General features: G+C 34.7%; 3 protein-coding genes across 16 annotated transcripts in view; 1 reads left to right on the forward strand and 2 right to left on the reverse strand.

Annotated features, from left to right (window-relative positions):
• Window positions 1-2,377, forward strand: part of LOC127831484 (cell adhesion molecule DSCAML1-like) — a 3,971-nt gene extending 1,594 nt beyond the window's left edge. The window contains exons 2-6 of the mRNA XM_052356467.1: window positions 1-222; window positions 831-1,139; window positions 1,553-1,723; window positions 1,920-1,950; window positions 2,203-2,377. The exon at window positions 1-222 is cut by the window's left edge and continues 105 nt beyond it. Coding sequence (XP_052212427.1) covers window positions 1-222; window positions 831-1,139; window positions 1,553-1,723; window positions 1,920-1,950; window positions 2,203-2,377 — 908 coding nt within the window. The remainder of the gene's footprint in view (window positions 223-830; window positions 1,140-1,552; window positions 1,724-1,919; window positions 1,951-2,202) is intronic.
• A 2,330-nt stretch (window positions 2,378-4,707) lies between these two features.
• On the reverse strand, window positions 4,708-8,522 carry LOC127880771 (uncharacterized). Of its 3 annotated transcripts, none has more exons than XM_052428169.1 (7): window positions 8,397-8,522; window positions 7,868-8,235; window positions 6,804-7,010; window positions 6,585-6,615; window positions 6,270-6,478; window positions 5,873-5,906; window positions 4,708-5,092 (listed from the first exon to the last, which is right to left on the reverse strand). In XM_052428169.1, the coding sequence occupies exons 1-7, from the start codon at window positions 8,435-8,437 to the stop codon at window positions 4,993-4,995; spliced, it is 990 nt and encodes a 329-aa protein (XP_052284129.1). In that variant the 5' UTR covers window positions 8,438-8,522; the 3' UTR covers window positions 4,708-4,992. The 3 variants fall into 3 exon arrangements, with proteins under 3 accessions (XP_052284129.1, XP_052284128.1, XP_052284127.1); XM_052428168.1 differs by having other exon boundaries at window positions 6,804-7,142; XM_052428167.1 differs by having other exon boundaries at window positions 6,804-7,175.
• A 2,178-nt stretch (window positions 8,523-10,700) lies between these two features.
• LOC127880769 (aspartate aminotransferase-like) overlaps window positions 10,701-23,342 on the reverse strand; it is a 181,692-nt gene continuing 169,050 nt past the window's right edge. For all 12 annotated transcript variants that reach the window (XM_052428151.1, XM_052428154.1, XM_052428153.1 and 9 more), the window contains 2 exons: window positions 11,066-11,242; window positions 10,701-10,950 (listed from right to left, as the gene is read on the reverse strand). In XM_052428151.1, the coding sequence (XP_052284111.1) occupies window positions 10,894-10,950; window positions 11,066-11,242 (234 nt within the window). In that variant the 3' untranslated portion in view covers window positions 10,701-10,893. The remainder of the gene's footprint in view (window positions 10,951-11,065; window positions 11,243-23,342) is intronic.

Below are 23,342 nucleotides of genomic sequence, written 5' to 3' on the forward strand. Positions count from 1 at the left end.
CTGCAATAATTCACTGGTACAAGGACGGTGGGACAAAAGAAATCATCGAAGGTGACATTACACTTAATGAATACAACACTACAGCAATGGCAGAATTCTCCGTTAAGAGCTTTTTGAAATATCAAGCAAAGAGACAAGATAATGAAATGAGTATATACTGCACGGCTTCCAATGTTGGACCAGTGTTTACCTCTCCTCAGCGATCGAAACTGATCATAGTGTGTAAGCGTATTTTGTAAACCCATCATCATCATCATCATCATCATCATCATCATCATCATCATCATCATCATCAGCATCATCAGCATCATCATCATCATCATCAGCATCATCATCATCATCATCATCATCATCATCATCATCATCATCATCATCATCATCATCATCATCATCATCATCATCATCATCATCATCATCATCATCATCATCATCATCATCATCATCATCATCATTATCATCATCATCATCATCCTCATCATCATCATCATCATCCTCCTCCTCCTCCTCCTCCTCCTCCTCCTCCTCCTCATCATCATCATCATCATCATCAGCAGCAGCATCATCATCATCATCATCATCATCATCATGTTTTGCACAAACATTATCGGAAGCATTAAGATAGAAATGACGATAGTTTTTATTATCAGTACATTAATAAAACGATGCTGATTATACCAGTAATTATAAAGATGATAATCATAATAGTATTACTAATTACAATGATTATAAATTGACAGAGTATCTGTACTGATTAATTGTTTATAATAAAGGCTATCTCATGCATTTCACCGACCATGTACATACTTGAATATAACACATTTCTTATTTAGCATTACCGGTTATCCCGGAGGAACTTGCCAAAACAAATATTGGAGCGAATTCAGTAACATTATCGTGGAAGTATGACTCCGGAAATCATATATTTCCCAGATTTATAATTGGTATGAAAGAGTCTGATTCTGGATGGACGGAACGCCTTTTACTGGACATATCCACAAATTCAACGAGACTATCTACTACATTTACAATGCTGAACTCTGCATCTGTTTACTCAGTACGTATATATGCCGAGAATTCTCTAGGTCGAAGCGCCCCAACACCCGTGGTATCATTCACAACACTATCGTCCTCGATGACAGGTATTTCTATATAATATTCAAAAGCTTATTGTTATTTGTAGATTTTCTTTGTGACCAACTCCAAGCTACACACACTTTTTTCCATTTAATATCACATAAATTAAATTTATCTTGAATATTCATATGAATTTTATATTATACATATACATTTTTATACACGGAATTGAATATACTTTTATGTTGAGATCCCATTTAGTTAATTTTAATCATTTGTATTAAATAAATAAACTAGTTAAGCACTGACAACGTCGAATAATTGTCTGAACAATTTTTTTATAACAATCTGATGGTCTTTTTGTGCTTAAAAAAAAGTAAATGCATTTTATTGAATAAGACATTAATATAAATCAAATGATTTTCGTACAAACTGTTTTAATATGCATTTAATAGTATGCTCTGCTTTTCCTATTTAGATTCAAGTCAGTCGTTACATTCAGCACAATCTACCCAGGTGGGACCTATTATTGGAAGTATTAGCGGAGGAACTGTATTGGGGATTTTATTGGGAATTGTTGGGACCTGGTTTGTTTTCGTTCGTAAAAACAGGTCAAAAAAGGGCGGATGCACCGCATGTTGCATTTCAGGTAATGTATAGCTTGCATTTAATTGATTGTGTTTTTAATTAATATTGTTCATGATTCTATTGAGCACTTTTGTACAAAATGTTTCGTAAACGCGACCGAGTACTTTGCTGTTTATGTTTCAAAATGTTATGTGCAATAAACTTTTGAGTGCTGTTTTGTAAAGATCATACACAGAACATATTTATTTTTACTACAGATAAAACCAACACATACGAAGCTAAAATCAGGTAATATTTGTATATCGAACGCATTATTTTAAGCAAGATAATTTGTTTACCGTTAATTCTTTATATATACTTATCATTTGCCTACATGTGGATTGTTGTTATTATAACCGTTTCAATACAAAGACACTGCAATGCGCATGTGTAAGGAAAGTACAGCTGTATTTTTCAATAATTTACGCGCTTCGTTAAGCGATTTAAATGCACTAGACATTTCATGGATGGTCGAGATCCAATGTCTTATTTGTTTTGGAGCTCAACCGGTGACGCAACGTACTCTTCAATCGATGCCGCTACTCCAGTACAAAGGGAACATTACTATGACGATACCGTAGCTGGTAGAGCACAAGTACCATCCAATCCAGTGGAGCTGGAAGGACAGAACGTTATTGTAACATTGAAAACATCGGTATGCATACAATCTGAATAAATAACGAGTTGTGTATTAATATGTGAAATATGTTTAATGTATAATTTGTGTATTCCAAGCATTAATTGTATTGATTCATTTAATTATTTTAATATTCAAAAGAAACACAAATGATCAAACTGCCTAAAATATTTAAAAAAAACATTCCATGCTCAAATCTCATACGTAAAAAATGATCAAAACATTTAAGCAAACACTAATTTAATACGAACAAACCGTGATGCAAATCCAAAACTTTATTCCAAAGAAAACATTTTATAATTGACAGTTTTTTAGCAAAGTAACGCAACTTCAAGAAATCATGTTGCGTAACATTTGTTTGTTGTTAAGATTGTATAAAATAATTTAAAATTAAAATTTAAAACTCTAGGAAGGACCATTTGTACCAAAATTGACACAAATAACTATACATTTCGAACAGATTCAGGGAAGCTACACAGGGACCATGGCTCGACAACATTGAGGTATGTGTCTGAAATTACTGTTTATTGAACGAAAACTAACTTTATATCAATTCAACGTATTTCATCTCACAAATTGTCATCGCACGCATTTGTTCATCATTTCATCATTTAATACGTCTTTACAATTTTAAATATTTATTAAAATGTTTAATTATTCAGGTCAGCAAATGTGATGTTGTATGAGTCACTTAACCAAGAAGGGCGGCATCAGGAAGCCTGCGAAATGATCACGACTTCTTAGCATTACATCGCGCATTTAAGTCAGAGAAGATCGATACAATTTGCAAAGTGTTGTCCCAATTATCTTCATCAAGTTTAAAATGTTACACAAACTGCGATGAAAATATGTCGTGTATGTACTTATTTGTAATTGTGTTTGGTAAAAAAAGTTACATTTTTCTTTTGAAGAGGTGATCCCAGTTTTAAATGTTACATTAGCTTAACTTAGTTCACTATGCTCGTGGTGCCTATGATAAGCTCTACTGTAATGTCAATCGGTCGACCATTTCAGGCCTGGTCTGAGATGATATGTGTTTTATTAACATTTTACAATTTTGGCAATAGTCACACTATTTCATTTTAGTATCTCAAAATTATTGATTTTAAGGCAGTTTTTTTATTTTATAAATGAAAGTTAAGATTAGCACTTTCAGTTAACTGTACAGTTGTTGCATTTTTGAATGCATTATGTATATTCTCTCTTCAGTAATTTAGTAATCATGTTGTTTAAATGTCAGAAACATCTACATATATCAGATGAAAACATTGATATTGCATACATAGGTTAAATGGTAGTTGATCTACCAATACACAAGGTTACCAACAAGACAATTGAATCAACACATACTCATTCTCAACGTAAGTGGTCAACCACTGGCTTTGTCACTGAATAAAACGTAATTCATTATAGCTCAATAAACCCTCTACTGCCATTACTTACTTATACTCAACAGCCACACATCTACTCACACTCACTCACTAACTCACTCACTCACTAATTCACTCGTATTCATATCACCTACATAAGCCCCACTCATACAACTCTTATTCACACAATCACACTCACTCATTCACTCACGTAATATATGTACTATATTTTACCATAAATATGTTCTCTGTATTATATAGACTATTTTTTGTATAGTCTCTTAAAATTCAAATTTGAATGTCCATTTACAGATGTTGTTATATATGTATTTTTATATCTTGTATATACTATGTTGTACATGTAAATGAACGAGACTAGAAAAAAATAAATCCATTCCAAATTACTGTAAATAAACTGCTCAGAGCAATACTATTTAATTTAAAATGCATCACGATCGTAATTTTATTGAAAAAGACCGGTAATGTAAACGCATTTGCTTTTCAATGTATGTTTTAGTGAACCGAATAAAACGCATTATGTAAATACCTTTCTTGGCAACTAGCACAGATAATACACATTTTTCGGGAAATGTTATAAAGTGGGTAAGCGTGTCGTTAAATGGATTTAGTTTGATGGCTGAAACAGTGTCATTGATCCAATATATAATTTTAGATTTCTGAGTTTTTGTGTCAGTGATAGTATAAATAGTATTATTTGTATTCATTTCATTAATTATATAAAGTACATTAATTTGTCATGAAAATAAACTAATACAAAGAATTACATAAATGGCGCGAGAAAATGACCGATAAGTTGATAATTTAGTAATAAATTATAATAAAATATAGCCTACTCTTTGCTACGTATAGTGTGTGAAGATAAATAGGCATTAGTTTGGATACAATGTATTAATATGTCAAATATAACTTTTGAGATATAAATTGCAAAAGGTTCAATATAATTTCGACGGTATATTTAATTGAAAAACAACAACACAATAACATCAATCATACATCGTTTAATTATAGCAACACATCATTTCATATACTGTATTATGAACATAAAACAAGAAGTACAAACCAAGCCATGTGAAAATGTTCCTTCAATATTAATTTTAATTGGCTCCGCTGCAAGGTATTTGCACACCAACATACATGTATGTACACGTTGTACTAGCTAGCCGCTTAAATCGGCTAAGCGTGCACTGCACTCTAAAACAAAACATCGTAATGACAACATCAAACATCACATAAAACAGTTACCATTTCGGTGTGGTGCTAATTTTACAAGCTGTATTGTTCCGGTTTTATGCAATCATAAACTGCATGTCGACGTAACTCGGGAGAAAGTAATTCATACGTTGAACAAGGTGGTGATGAATGACTGAAACATACGAACTATTACGTTATATCAATCAAAAAAGTGTTACTTCACATTAAAATATTCCGCATCAAATCAGGAATATCTAAAAATAAAACAATTACAGTTTTTGTAACTATTTATATAAGAACATGTATATTGTTCTCGTTTGTTTGTGCGCATTTTTTATGACTAAATTTGACATTTGCTCTAACTGTGTGTGCTGTAAAATCAATGAATGTCTAAATCGACGTTTAGTTCACACATGGTTAAAAACTTCGGTCTTATGAACTTACTAAATTATATCATTTCGTCAATGAAACAAAAGCTTAAGTGCTATGTTAGTTGTAAATTACCATTGGCAGGAACCACACTGACTCGTTTTAGTAGAGTCACTAAGTTACGAGTATATTTAGACAATTGTGCTGGCGACTATAATTCCTTCCAGCAGCGTTTGGCGATTAATGCACATATTAGGTACCAAAGTCCCTCGCAAACAGTCAGAATACATTTGCTGCCATATTGATTTATCTTGGAGACTAACGACAGAGAGTGTGTGTGGAAACGTTCCATCAGGCATCAATATATGCCAGGGTTTGTGGTAAAATAACAGACACATATACATAGAAACTTCGATTATCAATATACGTTCATGCTTTCAACATAAATATTTCCTTACACACTATCATATAGTGATATGCCAATGTCAACATTCGTAGCATCTTTCTGTGTACAATGAATTACATCACATTGCGAAGTAATAATGATAACATTTCGTTTGTTGTATTAAACAAACTTATTTACCTTAAGTTGACATGTTTCTGCCGTTTGTGAATATCTGTAAGAAAACAAACGATATAAAAAGTAAACTGCTTTTAAAACTGTCAAAATCATATGTTTTGTTCGATGATTATATATTTACTATGAAATATGTGTTTGGTATATGAGCTTGAAAATTATAATTGACATCTGTTATCGATACTAATAATTCGTTTGTTCAACATTGCATAATTATGAATTTGCATAATCAATATAACTTAAGTTTATAACACTAAAGCATACAGTTTTCTTTACGGTTGCGTGACCATGATTTGAATGTTTATTATATTAAGCAGCCAAACATCTTTTTCTGACAAAGATGTACTAAAATGATGCTTTGAACATTTCGTACGTTGACATCAAAATGCATGTTTATGCATACTATCGAGCTTAGTGGTACATCCTTCAGTCCGCAGGTTCATATCAGCGTAGTTTTTTTTGGTTGATGACGACAAATGAAGCGGTTGTTCGTTGTGGTGAGTGTTCGGTCGTCTAACATGTCCAACATTGGCACTCGAATTCTGTTCAGAGCCTTCTTTTTGCGGGAGAACTGTTATGTACATATTTTCCAGTGGTGCATCTTTGGACAAACTAAAATTAAGGATACGTTTAAAAAAAGCATGCATTTCATGTTTACCGATACAAACAACTGTTTCCAAAACTTAAAAAAAACACACGTGTTATAAAATTGTTATACCGTGTTTTGTCTTCGAATGAATTGGCAGCATCTAAAAGGAGATAAAAGATGCATATATAACGCCTGCATTGGCTGATTACGTTCCATAACAGAGTTGTATAACCACAATGCAAATGTATATTATTTAATAGAAAATACAGGGATTTATAAAAAAAATCTTAATTTATTAATTAGATATGTTATTATAATTCCAATAAACAAATATTTCTTGACGCTTACTCTTATGTCGACGACGCAGGACACACCGAGTAACCAGTATACCGACTATAAGCCCAAAGACAAGACAAAGCACTATACTTCCACCTACAGCTACATAAACAACGTTTGACGATTGGTCAGATGAGTTGTCGTTAGCTGTCACTGATTGGTCAGAAATGACGCCTTTTCGTGTCACTGATTGGTCGGTAGAGATGCCGTTAACTTCCACTGATTGGTCATAAGAGACACCGTTACGTGTCACTGATTTGCCGACAGAGATGCCGTTAACTTCCATTGATTGGTCATAAGAGACACCGTTACGTGTCACTGATTTTCCGGTAGAGATGCCGTTAACTTCCACTGATTGGTTAGCCGATATAGAGGTCCTATTACCTGAGAAATTAAATACAAACAAAAACAGCGTTATTGCTTTTGAAAAGTTCTTAAAGTTTCTCTACAGAATAAATGTTGTGTTGTGTGGTGTTTTAATACAATGTGCTTGAATAACCACGATGTCATTTTTAAGGTATTCAGATGAATTTCGAGAACAAAAATCATAGTCACAACAAAATTGTGATGTTATTAAATCATGTAACATATATAATCTTGTATGCAGATTAACTTGATTTAATTTATAATTTATATTATTTAACTGTTTAAAAAGCAATATGTACAGATTTGGCACACACTAATTACTATGACGTGTCCTTCATTGAATGGTTAATAATTTATGCAGATAAAATTTTTGAAAAAAAAGAGATATTGTGTGTATTTTTTTAAAGCGTAATACTCATCGTATAGGTCAAATGACAACGTCACTGTACTCAATAATTGCATCTGTATCGAATCATATGCAACGTGTACAAAAGTTGAAAATGATTTATTGGCCTGATATTAAAACTTATATTGTCAACACCGATTTATTTCAATGATGACATGAAAGCAATATCAATATAAATTTTACATTACAGCTAAATATCAATACAAACGAAGGCATACTATTAAGTATTTGTATATGAAAGATACATAGATTTAGAACGATTTTTATTAATTTATGCCTGAAAGACTTTGAACGAAATACTTACCATGAACGTATATATGTATCTCGTTGCTAGACATGTTTCGGCCATTACCACTTGCCCAACATCGCCATATGTCTTCATTATCAACGTCAGTTGTATGTTTTATTGTACATGAAAACACACGAGGGCTAATGCATGAACAGTCAACATCGGTTGGCGGTGTGTTTTTGAAAAAATCACATTTACCGTCATTCATAAGTCTCATTAACACGTGACTCTCTTCTTTGGCGTTCAGTGAAGCTTCGGTTTTCATCCAGGTAACAGATGATATATTCTGTGACATTGAACATGTCATTGTAAGAGCATCTCCTTGCATAACCGTTGGCCATTCGTGGACGATCCGTTTCCGACTAATGTAATCCCTGATGGACCTAATACAATGTGACAACGTCGCATTCAATTATGTTAATGTTGTATGTGTATAAAAACACGTAATACGTATAAATAATAAATATTAGCAATGGATAAGTAGATTGATTATTTGTTAAATCATGTAAAGCCATGTAACATCATTTCGGTTTGCCAAACTCACCTATAATAGCAGCAAAGGTAGATCCTATGAGCACAATACATATTCTTATTACCAATTCAGTGACCGACATGCTAGCTTAACCTCTCATATGCCGTAGTAAACGCTTTATGGGAATTGGGATATAACGACCAGCATCTAATGCGGAAGATACTGAAACATGTATTTATCTTATCACAATTATTGAAACATATCAGTGGCCAAACATTACTTCATCACTAGGAAGATTAGGGCGGCAGTGTTTTGGGAATTCATGTTATCATAAACAATTTTATTTTGATTTAGCCAAATACGATGACAACTAACACATCCACTTACTCAGAGCACGTTTCGTAACAAGAACATCTGCGATATTCTTTTTCATTCGGATACAAAGTTGATGAATAAAAATTATAATACAAGTTCAGAAGAAGTGGTACCCGAAAATAAACAAAATATAAGTGTTATGAAATTGAAAAGTTTATTTTGTATGTTGTATACTCATTTATGTGCAAAATGTATGTAAACTATGAGCAAATCCCGACGTATCTGTGCCGATATGTTCATAAGACACATATCTATGCCCTTGTGGGTTCTACAACAAATACGAGTAAACTGGGAAGTTTCAAATTTCATTGTAGTTTACAACATTTTTAAATGGTACTCATATATTTATTTAAAAATTATCGTTTTTATATCGAGACAATGAAATGTTGCTATTTAAATCGTTTTCACTCGGTTTTGGAAATATTCCTATGAGCGCAACGCAACATTACAGTATTTTGCGAGTTTGCTAATGCCGATGTTTAGCAGTTAGAGTCATGTGTGTCAAACAACACAAATATTCAGGGCACGGTAACCATTTTAAGAATGATATTGAATAGCAACGGAATAAAGTTGTCAAAATGTCACACGCAATAACAGCCTGCCTTTGGAGACACTCTGTACAGAAAAATATTCTAAACGTAAATACAGGATTTGGTGAATACATTGTTGTTATCTCGAAGAAATAAAATGTTTTGATTGAAGTGCACTTAAATATGCTCCTCTTAAAAAAGTAAAATATTAGTGAAATATTTGTATGAAACCGACACTAAAATACACAATCGTTAGATATAGTTAATAATGTATAGTATACGTATCGTGTGTAAACAGTCGTCACTGAACTATATATACGCTACATACCATATGTCTTTGTATAATTAACATGTGTTAGTCCTTCATGTGACAGTAGTAGTTGTAACATACAAACTTTGAGGGTTATGCATAATAGCTACCTGCTTTATATTTTGTCAAGCTTCATTAAGTAGCTTTTCCTTTCGTATGTGATTTTCACTTTGTTGGCGTATTGGTCGTTGCTTCGCTCAGGAAAACGGCGTATGCATCTTATACAAGTTTCCACGTATTTTATTTTTATCATCCTTTACATTTGTGTTAACGTACAATATATCTAGATAAGTAATATACCTGATGATTGGTTTGTTTCATTAACCTATAAATATACTTACTTAAATATTGGAGCATTTTCTTTATCCAATTTAATCTGCTGTTTTGAAATTCATTATTTCGCAATGTGAAGTGCATTTCTGTTTTTCACGGGTAAGAAAGCGGAAATTTTGTATGTGCTATTTGTAACGCTCCAAGGGACGTTTTGAAAAACTCATTCTATCATAGACACGCGCAACACACGTCATATGCATTTACGCGAGTTTTTCAAACATGTAAAATGCATTTATTGTGTGTAAATACCGATTTTAAATTAAGTCATATTACTTTATTATAATGGTAAACATTTATAAATAGTATAATACTATATAACTATGTATTTTATCGCTCTCGTTTATTGTGTTACATCGCATTCAATTCGCCATTCGAAAATGTGGAATAGATGTTCACAAAACCAATTTGTTCGATACAACCTACCGGAACACAACTGACATGGAATATGCCCTTTGCATACGAGGACGGCCATACACTTTGACATATGACACACGAGCAAAATTTTCATGATGTTTTCACATAGAGTGTCTGTCTGGGTTAGTCAATATACGTAATTGACACGCATCTTATTATTTGATATTGGTGTAATTATGTGTGTATAGAATTTTATTATAAAAGTTTCGATAGTGTTAGAGACAAGAAAACACATCCATACAACCTCATAATTAACAACCCCATCGCAACTTTATGCAATGGAAATGTCTGCATCTGAACGTGTCGTTTGTAATGCCTGATATTTGTTGAAAATATATGTATTTTACATGTTGAATTAAATTCACACTCTCTCAGATAACAATATCCATGACACGTATGTCACATACAAAACACAACATTTTTCTATTTTATAGCGAGAAATGCAACATAAAAAATTCTTAAAACTTACGTTGTTCATTGCGTCCAATAAACTTATATGTACAGAGTTCATGAACATACAAACACGTTCTGAAATACTCGTAATATACAATAGCAAAACGATGGTCACTTCAACAGAAATTATCCAAAACAATACAGCTTCTTTCTTCTATGGCTTTTGCGTCGTCTTTTCAGATAGCAAGTTAATAACCCAGCGGGACATTTTCTGAAATTACAAAGAAGTGTGTTCTAACTTAATGTATGGCTTGCAATAGTGGCTAAACGGTAAACATCGTGTCAGTCAATTATGTCTTAAAGTAATTTCATTAATCCAACCTCACCTGAATTCCATCATGAACGTTCGTGCAATGCGTACGCACAAAGTCTTCCGGAAATGGGGTACCGCGACCGATCCGCTCACTCTCAAGCAATGCGTCGGATCCGTCAAAATGCACGAAACACAGCCTGACCGTCAGTTCCGTTTCCGGTCGCAGGAAGCCGGGTCCGCCTGCCATGACCTTAAAAGTACACGTGATAACATGATGAAACACCGTATATGTGTAAATGTAGACTTTTATGTTTGACTAACATAGTCGGAATCTACGGCATATACTAGTAGTCATTATCACTTCATGGTATACCGTGGGAGCGATGTCTATCGATAATTCGTTTTCACATATATTGATGAGACAACTTAAAGTCAATACCATCGTACTTTTCTTTAATACACCTACTTGAATGAGGTATGGATAACAACGATCAATTTATCAGATAATTGTAATTACGAAAATAGCGAATCAGTAACTTTCTAATTACTAAACCATGTATATGGGTTAAATAGCTCGCCAAATGCACTTGGCTCTGACCTTTATGCATAAACATCTTAAAATGCCGAAAGGATGAATTCATTAATTTTCTTTTTACAAGCGATTTAATTCGATTGAAACATACCTCACTAGATATACAGATATGATCGATATGATCTCAATTAACTCGTGCGTAGGAACAAAACCGAATCCAAAATAAGAAACGATCCAAGCGTGTAATTTTTGCAAATGTAGTTCGTGAGTGCCAGTTTATATCGTCGAGCGATAACGCGTCGCTACTTTGGTTGAATGTCTTTGTGGAATTAGTAACGAATTCTATATCATGCAAATCAATTTGCCCACGATCAATTTAGAAGCATAGTTTATTTTGGTAACGCTGAGCCGTCTTTGCATGACGACATAATGCATACGTTTCATAGCAGTTAAAAAAAGGCACGCGATGAGGACGATGATGTCGTTGGAAATGTTGATGATTATTTGTTGATTGAAATGATGATTCGGTGGTAATGATAATGATGTGAAGGAGCGAGATGGTTAAGAAGAGTGGATAGCAGGAGAGGCCGCATTATACTAGAAAGATGAATAGCTTAGTATGAAATAGCAGCATGTGGGGAAACAGAGAGGATGGGAATGATAGACGTAGAGGATGTCACGTAATCGGATGTACTTTAGTGAAGATAAAACAAGTCTCTGATGTCTAAAATATTACTTTTATTTTGCTCTATTCTCTAACACCAAAATTGTTCTATAATAATTTCAAAGTCAAAGTAAATAACATAACGTGAATAATTCCTAAGAGAAAGCGAGGTTTCGTCTGCCTATTTTGAGGATTATTTATACTGATCCCGTTGTGTATTCGCTTAATTCGTGACCCACGCCTGTCAACAAGTAATGGACGTCAATGTGTGTATCTTGACGTATATAGACAGATGATGTATGATCCCTACAGATTTTACACCGCCTGTAATCGCGGGCCCCTATGTAATTTGACAAGCCAATTTGTGTTCACAGGTGTATTCACACCTGGAACACGCATCGGAACGTCAGTCCTCTCGCTTAACGTATTTACCAACCATTTATATGCATTTTACGAGTCACGAATCTTACTTAATGGATTTACTAATTGCCTATATGCATTTTGCGAGTCACGACCCCCATGTTTTCTGTTAGTTACATCTCGCTGAAATATTTCTATTGACTTTTCATAAAGTAACATATTCATTATAACCCATTACATTACACATCTACATAATCAATTTCAAATTTCATTACACCCTACCCGAAGGTTCTATTTCCTAAATTAGTTTGTTTATACAACAATAACACGACAATAACAACACAATAATGTACAATGAGATAAATTCTATGATTATATATATTATATGTATACCCTACCCGAAAGTTCTATGACGTTACACAACTCACTCTTTCAAATGATTTTTTTCTATTATTATATATATTATATGTATACCCTACCCGAAGGTTCTATGAGATAAATTCTATTATTATATATATTATATGTACATTACGTTACACAACTCACTCTTTCAAATGAATTTTTTCTTATTTCATGATATGAAAAAATTACGATGATGTCAACAATTTAATCATGAGATCTGTACGAAGATAAAATACTGTATAACTCTGAACCGACGAGATTCTAAAAATATTTCCTGTTATGAAATAATGATTTTTTTTTTTTTTTTTTTTGTTTACCAAACTTGGTGATGTGTATTACTAAGTTTACGTCTTTTGCGTTCCAGTAGTATTTGTTTGTATCTCTGTATGTGTGGTAACTGATGTGATGCATGAATGAGGGCTATATCTGGTAATGTCAAATGTGTGAAACAAAATGTACATACACGTGTGTTGTTGAAAGTTCTGTATGATGTGCCACATGTTGGATGATATCTAAGTTTACAACAAGGTGTTTGTACTGCTGCTATACTATGTTTTGAACAGAACTTACATAAAAGTTTTGATAAAAATTGATAACGTCTTTGACGTTGGTGGCCTTGAGTGAAATATTGTTGGATGCGGTTATGCAATTGAGTGTTATCTGTTTGAGCGAATGTGGTGATTGACATGTTGCGTATTTTGTTTGGGATGGATGTTGAATATTTTAATCGACGGAATGTTTGTAGTGATTCTAAAGAGTCAATGCCGTAGTACGTGAATATTGCTTTGCAAATTTGGTAATTGAGAATGTGTTGTTCATTTGTTAAATGATTGAGCATCTGTTGATGAAGAAGAGGTATGTTGAAATACGTAATCAAGAAAATCAATGTATCCACTTGAATTTCGCCAGATCTCATCATATAAGTAAAAATTGAAACATTATGTTCTTGTTCAAGGGTGGACATTTGTTCAAACGTAGTTATAAAATAATGTATTTCTTCTAATTGAGTTTCTTCAATGGGTAAAGTAATGGAAACTGGCAATTGAAAATTAAATTCTTTGTAAAATCTAAAAAATGATTGAAAGAAAATCGAATTAGTGATCCAAAAAGTAATGTGTACAAAGAGGTCAACGAGGTACATGGTTAATAAATGAAATATATAGTTATAAAAATAAGGAAATGTTTATATCCGTTTCGTCAGTGGACAACACAGTTCTTGTATGTTGTTTTAGTGGACAATAAAGTTAGTGTAGCTGGGCGTCAGCGAACAATGTTGTTCTTGTAGAGTTGGCGTCAGCGGTTGATGTAGGTCTTGTAGACTGGGTGATATTGGACGATGGAGCTCCTGCAGACTGGGTGTCGGCAGACGATAAAGTGGGTGATATTGGACGATGGAGCTCCTGCAGACTGGGTGTCGGCAGACGATAAAGTTTGTGAAGTTTGGTGTCAGTGAACGATGTTGGTCTTGTAGAGTTGGCGCCCGCGGATGATGGGTTTCTGGTAGATTGGGCGGCAGCGTCCGGTAGAGTTCTTGTAGTTGTTGGTTTGACTCTGCGGTAGAATAACTCGTGGAATCAAAATCATCGTTAGATACAGTTCATGGTGTTGACATTAGTCTTGGTAAATTATATACAATGTGGCAATAACACATATTTCAAACGTTCGTTGCAGATTATACGAGTGTTCAACGCATCTTGGTTAACTATAGACAACATCCGAATAATACATGTTCCAAACATTCTTTGAAGATTATACGAGTGTTCAACACATATATACAGTCACAATAGATGAATACGGGTGATATATCGATCGATGTAGTAGTGCACTAAACAATTGTTCGTAGATTTTAGTTTTCAAGTATATCGGTCTGTTCATTATTGACGATAGTAGGTAATATCCAGTAAACAGCCCATGGTGCTGTTTATGGTTCACAACTTGGTTGTTGACAAGTTGTTATCGCCAAGGATCATCCTGGTGTCGTCGTCTGGAAGGATTTGTTACCCTCGTAGAGACGGGTATAGGGATGACAGTGTTCTCGGTCGTTGTGGGGGTGCCGAGGGCTTTTTGACCTCAGACACGAGAGGTTCGTGCGCCACATCACAGGAAGCCACGCCCACATAACCCGGGGGACTGATTTCTCCCAGGTGCATATCATCGTTGGCAGATCGGAATTGGGTAATTATGGGACGATTAGATCGGGTCATACGTTTACATTTACAGTAAATAAGGAGTGCTGCACCAGAACTCAGAGCGGTCGCTACACCTATGATAATGTAACCCCATAATGGGAAGTCACCTGATGTCGTGTCAATGTCATTTAATTGTCTGATACTCTGCAGTTTTGTTATTAAAGCTTCCATAGGTATTTCTTTGATGTTTGATAGTTCATGAGGCATTTCGGTTTTAGTGAAATTAACGAGAGAGGTATGGAATGGTTTCCAAATGGAAGAACCCTTAAAGGTAGGTATGTCGAGTTTGTCGGTCTGAAGCCGGGTTTGACTGGAGTTAATGTACCAGGCATTTAATGTAAAGTATTCATTGTATGCGCGACAGTTCATGGGTACATTAACAATGTCTATGGGAGCGATAGCGCGAGCGGATATTTTATTTTGGGAATGATCTTGACATATCGTCACGAGGCGTAGGTCTTGTCTAGAGACTATCGCCCAGTTACCAGATCCTAAATATTTGGCATCAGGTAAGACGGTGTTAGGGTGTATGATCACCTTGCAATAATCCTTTATGTGCTGAGTGTTGTTAATCATAATGGCTATGACGCATAATTTAGACATGTCTACTTGGTAGAATGGGGATTGTACGTCACATGTACGTCGCGCTTGACAAGTTTTCAGTTCGTTATTTGTCAATAGGCAGTAGTGATTTCGCGCTTGATCAATCAAGAAACCTTTAGTTTCCAGTTCGTATCTCGCGGACATGTTATAGTGGATCTTATTGTCATTGATAGTTTCGTTAATGGGTGAGTAGGGCATATCGAAATTGAATACTTCATATACCTCGAAAGAAGCTCCTATCTCGAGGAGAGGGATGTCCATTGTAATGATAATAGTAGTAGGTGACATTACGACGGTCGTTGAGGTAGATTGGTAATAATGCCATAGGTCGGTCTTGGGATTAGCTGGTAGTTGTAAATTATTAGGCACTTTTGTCGCAATGTCTAATAGTACGTCTTTCAGGTGAATAGGTGAAATAAGAGATGGAAAAAGTTTGCCAGTGCTGAGCATATTAAGTTGTCCTTTAAAAGTTTCTAGATATAGTGATGCGTGGAAAACAGCCTGACGTAATTCATCAATCATGATCTTAAGGGAGTTGTAATTAACCGTATAATCTTGAACAGCATGGGTCATTGCCTGTAAACGTTCATGTGTGTGCATGATTTTGTCGTCAAGTTGTCTGAGGGTAGATATCAGAGTGTTAATGGAGTGGCGATTCTCAGTTATGTGTTGTTGGGTAACATTGAGAATAGATAAACTATTTTGTAACACATGGATAATAGTTTTCTGGCTTTCTTGAAGTCGATTAACGTGTGTTTGAATATTACGGATGTCAGAATCGTCAGCTGTGCCGAAAAGAAATTTAAAGAATCCGCCTAGGGGTAACAATGAGCGTTTCTGGGTATGACTGAGCGTTTTATAATCTAAATAGCTGTCAAGTACGTTTTCATGGTCAGAACGGATGTATTCGATTTCCGTATGGAGTTGTGCTAATGATTGTTCAAAGGCGTCTGTTTTTAAAAGTAGATCATTTCGTTTGAATTGGAACATCATGTCTTTCGTGGTATTTGTGATATCGTTTAGTCTTGTTTCAAGTTGGGTAAGAAATGTAGAGAAGACGTTGGTATCGAGAAGTAGGGCTATTTGCCAATGAGCTCTGGTCACAGACACTTCGTTAACTTTTTGAAATATAACATTTTCGTTAATCTCAAGTCCCCCGATCATGCGCAACGATAATATAAAAACAAATGATGGCAACATCATCTGAAATATTACAAAGAAGAAGTATATTATCCGATTTGGTTACTAACTAAATGCTATTTACATAACTTGAGGTCATTCAAACGTATAGACGTCAACGTTGCTTGTGTGGTCGTTACGGTAAATATTACATATGATCGGCTATTGCTTCTAGGCACCTGAAAATCACTTTCTTAATAGATTTATTAGATCTTTGACGTTGTCGTATGGATTTTCTTTTTTTGTGCTTAATAGCTATTTCATCAATTTGCATGTGATTATCGGTCGAATCGGTGTCCGATTGACGTGGGGGCGGATATTGTTGTTCAGCCCTATCGTATTGATGTGTGTCAGATTCGCTAGAGTTTGACGTATTGTATTTGAATTGTTTTTTCCGTAAATGTTTTTGCAATTCTGCTAAGGGGATGTCTTCCTCCTCGTCAGAATTGTCCCGAATTTGACGAGTTTGCCTAGTTATGATAGGTAACCCTTGTATTGACTTACTTAAATCACTATCAGACTCACTAGTTTCGCCAAAAGCTAAATTTGCTTTCCTTATGGGGCGTCCCATATTAGTATTTGATATAGGCCACTCATTTATATTAGCATGTCTTATTTGGTCAGCATGGACTTTAATAGTTGAGTTGTCTAATTGATTCTTTATTATGTATGTTAACGGTGATTTTTGTTCGATAATACGATAATATGGTCTCCATTTACTGTCTAATTTATTTGTACGGTGTAAGTTCTTATAGTAAACGGGGTCATTAATCTCGAATTTAATGTCTTTTGTATTTTTATTCGCATATTCGGCTTGTTTATCTTTAGATTTTTGAATTTGTGCACACACCTTTTTAAATGATTTGTGTTGTTCTTCTAATATTATTTTATGATAATCTTCGCCGTGATATTTACGCCTAGGTTTTAACAAATTGTCTATTGGTAGGATGGGGTCTCTGTTAAATACTAAAAAGAAAGGCGAATGTTTTGATGTTTCTGAATGGGAAAATCGCATAGCTGCCAAAGACATGTTTAAATGTAAATCCCATTGTTGTACGTTTTCTTGCACGCGTTTTGATAGTATATTGTTCATAGTCGAGTGAGAGCGTTCATTTTTACCGTTAGCTTCTGGGTGATATGTGGACGTTTTGACATGTTGGATATTCAGGGATTTTAATGTTTCTGTAAACGCCGTACTAGTAAACTCTTTACCATTATCGGTAATTATCCTTATGGGACATGAATGACGACAATAAATCTCGTTTACTAACAGGTGTATTACGCTATCGGATGACTTATCCGGCGACGGAAAAGCCTCTATATATCCTGAAAATTGATCCACGAAACATATTATATATCTATTTCCGGAAAGCGTTGTTGGGTATGGTCCGCATATATCTATGGAAACGACCGAGAAAGGGAATGGTGGTATTGCGGTTTCTGATGATACGGGAGCTTTAATTGCTTTCAAGTTTCTAGTTTGACAGACAATACATTTCGACACGTAATCATGCAATTCTTTGAACATTTTAGGCCAATAATATTTCTCTTTTATGGTATGAAAAAGTCTTTGAGAACCACCGTGTCCATTTTCGTCATGATATTGATTAATAATTAAACCTGTCAGGTGTTTAGGTACAAAAAGCCTAAAGGTAGGTTCTTCATCGACGCTCGATATATAGTATAATATCTCATCAACCATAATGAATTTTCCATCTTCGTGTTTGTTTAGTTTCCCTAATTTTAATCTCGTTTTAATCTCAGATATGTGTGGGTCTTTTCCTTGTTCAATTTCCATGTTACAATCGTTTATTTTATCGGGTTCGATTGTCTCGTTATTCATAACCGTTTGTGGGATCGTGCTAGTATCAATTACTTGTCTGTGATCGATATGCGTAGAGTCAATTACATTAATTTCGCGCGCCTGGTTTTGTCTATTTATTTCCGAACTAATCGTATAATGTTTATCGTTAATATCTAATTCTATTTCCGTTTGTTCGTCTCGGTCATTCGTTATTTTGGTATTCGGTGGTCGGCTTAGAAAGTCGGCAATTATGTTCTTTTTTCCCGATATATACTCAATTTTGCAATTGTAACCTGCTATACTTAAGGCCCATAATTGTACTTTCTTGTTTTGCATCGGAGATTCAAGAAGGAATTTTAACGGGCGATGATCCGTTTTGATAACAAATTCGGCGTTGTGTAAATAATGGTGTAATTTATTTAGACTGTAAAATATGCTGTAACATTCTTTCTCAATAGTACTATATTTACATTGCGTTGGGTTTAATCGGTGTGATAGAAAGAATATCGGTTTTTCCCCTACATAATCTCCGGTTTCATTATCCCCGCATTTTTGAGTTAAACAAGATCCAATGCATTTATCTGAAGCATCTGTATACAGAATATAACCTTTATTCGGGTCCGGATAGGAAAGGTAAGGAATTTGCGTGAACGAGTCTTTTAATTGTAAGAAACTATCTTCACATTGTTTTGACCATGTAAATGGGACATTCTTTCTCGTGAGATTAATGAGAGGCTCTACTACTTCTGAATACGACGGACAGAATCTCCTATAAAATCCCGCTGCACCTAAGATAGATCGTACATCGCGTACGCACTTTGGTCTAGGGAATTGTCGGATCGCTTCTACTTTTAACGGATCTGGTCTTATACCGTTTTCATCTATAATGAAGCCTAGGTATCTAGTCTCCCTTTGTAAGAATTGACATTTTGATAGTTTAAGCTTTAGGTTATGTTTACTGAGACTTTGCAGTACTGTATCTACGTGTGATAAATGAGATTGTAAGTCAGGTGAAAATATTAGAATATCATCCAAATATGCTACGGCGAATCCTTCACAACCCTTAAGTACTTTATTAGCTAATTCTTGAAATATCGATCCCGCCCCAGACGCACCGAATGGCATAACGTTAAAGTGAAATAGACCCCTAAACCCTGAAGCAAAAGCCGTTTTTTCTCTGTCTTCTTCTTTTATAGGTATTTGCCAATAACCCGATATTAAATCTAAACTGGTGAAATATTTACTTTTCCCTAATAACGCCAATATATCATCGATTAATGGTAATGGATATGCAATTGGTTTTGTAATTTTGTTAAGCTGTCTGAAATCGACGCAAAATCTTTTCTCTTCTTTTTGATCTTTATTTGAATCAAGGTTATTTTTCTTTTTGTCTACTAAAACAATAGGGAAACTCCACGAACTTCGCGATGGGCTTATTATGTTTGCCGCTAACATTTCGTCAATAGCTTTATCTATGAATACCTTATTGTTTAATGGTGTTCGATACGGTCTTAATTTAATGGGAGGATGGTCCCCTGTATCGATGTTAAATTCCATTGCTGTAGTTTGTGTTAGTTCTAAATTATTTCTTGCGAAGAGAGTTCTGTGTTTTAAGAGTATTGGAAGAATATTTTCTTTTTGATCTCCAGCGACATGTAAATCTGATAGAATCTCATCTTTAGACAAACCTGATTTGGGTGTATTGTTTTTGATAACGCTTTCGATAGAACATATTTCATTATCTTGGATAGATTGAAGTTGGCCTATGGGACAATTACGTCTTAGTCTAATCGTTTTATGGGTATTGTTTATAATTAGAATAGGGAATTTACGATCACGCGTTGTCTTGACTACTGAGTTAACGATTGTTAAACCGGGTTCGTTATTAAAGAAAGAATTACTTATTCCAGTAAAGTCATAATTTTGATTTGAGCGTAAGTTGTTTCTTTTCGTCCTGGCAAGGAGTCTATATGCTGTTTGTGGTTTAAGAACGGTATGCCTAGTTAGCCTCGCTATTACCGAAAGGTGTACATCTTCTTCCAGAGGTACATAACAATCTTTTATTCTTAAACATCCTAGATCAAAGTATACACGGACACCGTTGTCTTGTAAGAAATCTCTCCCTAGTATTACGTTCCTATTAATGTTTTCAACGACAAAAAATGTATGTTCAATATATATACTCCCTATTTTAAATTTTAATTTTACATTCCCGCGAATGTATAGCGAGTTACCATCGACCGCTTTTAGATTAATTTTTGTCATTTTAAGTGGTGGTTTGTGTTTTAATAGATCATAAGCTCTTTTACTAATTACAGAAAGTTCTGCACCAGAATCTATCAGGCTCCTAAATTTACAATTTCCTATTGAAATGAGGCAAGAATTTGGGTTTCCACACAAAGCAATATTATACGTCTTTACGTTTCCGTCGTTACCATAGACCCCTTTTTGGTACGACGTTCCTAGTTTTTTTGATTAAGGTATGGTTTTCTTTGAGTACATTCTCTACTGAAGTGTCCCAATTTTCCACAATTCCAACAGTCTATTTTGTCTTTCCAATTTTTGTCATATTCGTTCTTACGTGCGTAATTGTTTTGACCTACCGCGTATGCATTTATTTCGTTTTTCCTACGTCTATAGTCTTGTATAACATGACCCTGTCTCTTGCAATACCTGCAAGTGTTTGATGGTCTCAAATGATCGATTTCCATGGGAACAGGTCTATTAAGTGGTGTTTGAACTTGATTATGACTCAAATGTGACCTTAATTCGAATCTTGCTCTTACATTTTGTTCGGCTAATGCGGAATTGACTGCTAACGCTAAAGTAGTTGGATTTTCTCGCATTAATTTAAGGCGTAAATAATCATGTCTCAGGCCGTCAATGAAAGTTCCAATTAACTGACTTTCGATCATCTCGAGGTTATCCTCAACATTTTCATACGCTTCACTAGATAAAGACAGAAGTCGTTCCGCGAATAATTGGACATTTTCGTCGGGTTTTTGTTTGAGTGTTTTTAAGAGAGCGAGAGCATAATGAGGGTCCTGGATTTCTGCGAATCTTATCTTAAGTTCATTTTTTAAGGTTGCCCATGACTCATCAGGAAAATCAGTCAAATACCTCTGAATGTAATCGCTAACAAGTCCCCTACTAGATTGGTAAGCTACTAACTTCAATTGATCCCCCGCCAAACGTGAAAGTACCCCATATTTCTCTATGTTTTTGATCCAATTTTTGTATTCTTTAGGATTTCCGTCATAAGTTTGAATTACTTGTGAGACGCTTTGAGTTCCGATAGCATTTGTTACTCCTCTAATTTGTTCGCTTAAATTTTGAAAGAATTGTGGAATCGCTTGATCTGCCCTCTTAGATAATTAACCATAGGAAAATAAGTCAGTCACTCACCGAATATTTGCCCGTTCGTTGTGGAGGTCCGGCACGTCTTCTTCCCTCTGGCCCGTGAAAGAAGTGGTACTTCTGGTTGATCCTGGTCACGGCACCAGTTAAACACGTGTCACGTAATCGGATGTACTTTAGTGAAGATAAAACAAGTCTCTGATGTCTAAAATATTACTTTTATTTTGCTCTATTCTCTAACACCAAAATTGTACTATAATAATTTCAAAGTCAAAGTAAATAACATAACGTGAATAATTCCTAAGAGAAAGCGAGGTTTCGTCTGCCTATTTTGAGGATTATTTATACTGATCCCGTTGTGTATTCGCTTAATTCGTGACCCACGCCTGTCAACAAGTAATGGACGTCAATGTGTGTATCTTGACGTATATAGACAGATGATGTATGATCCCTACAGATTTTACACCGCCTGTAATCGCGGGCCCCTATGTAATTTGACAAGCCAATTTGTGTTCACAGGTGTATTCACACCTGGAACACGCATCGGAACGTCAGTCCTCTCGCTTAACGTATTTACCAACCATTTATATGCATTTTACGAGTCACGAATCTTACTTAATGGATTTACTAATTGCCTATATGCATTTTGCGAGTCACGACCCCCATGTTTTCTGTTAGTTACATCTCGCTGAAATATTTCTATTGACTTTTCATAAAGTAACATATTCATTATAACCCATTACATTACACATCTACATAATCAATTTCAAATTTCATTACACCCTACCCGAAGGTTCTATTTCCTAAATTAGTTTGTTTATACAACAATAACACGACAATAACAACACAATAATGTACAATGAGATAAATTCTATGATTATATATATTATATGTATACCCTACCCGAAAGTTCTATGACGTTACACAACTCACTCTTTCAAATGATTTTTTTCTATTATTATATATATTATATGTATACCCTACCCGAAGGTTCTATGAGATAAATTCTATTATTATATATATTATATGTACATTACGTTACAAGGAAGACCATGATGAGAAAGACAAAGAACAATCAGAAGTAAATACGATATAATAGAAGATAAAAGTATAAAGAGATACGAGGATGTGTATGAAAAATATAATATGGAGGAGGATAACGGAGTGGGAATATGAAAATGTGATGAAACGAACACGAAAAAGAGGGCGAGGGGGTAAACAGACAGAAAATTACAATTAACAAAGGTAAAATGTAACAAG

Source organism: Dreissena polymorpha, chromosome 5, assembly GCF_020536995.1.
Source record: "Dreissena polymorpha isolate Duluth1 chromosome 5, UMN_Dpol_1.0, whole genome shotgun sequence".
Lineage (NCBI taxonomy): Eukaryota > Metazoa > Mollusca > Bivalvia > Myida > Dreissenidae > Dreissena > Dreissena polymorpha.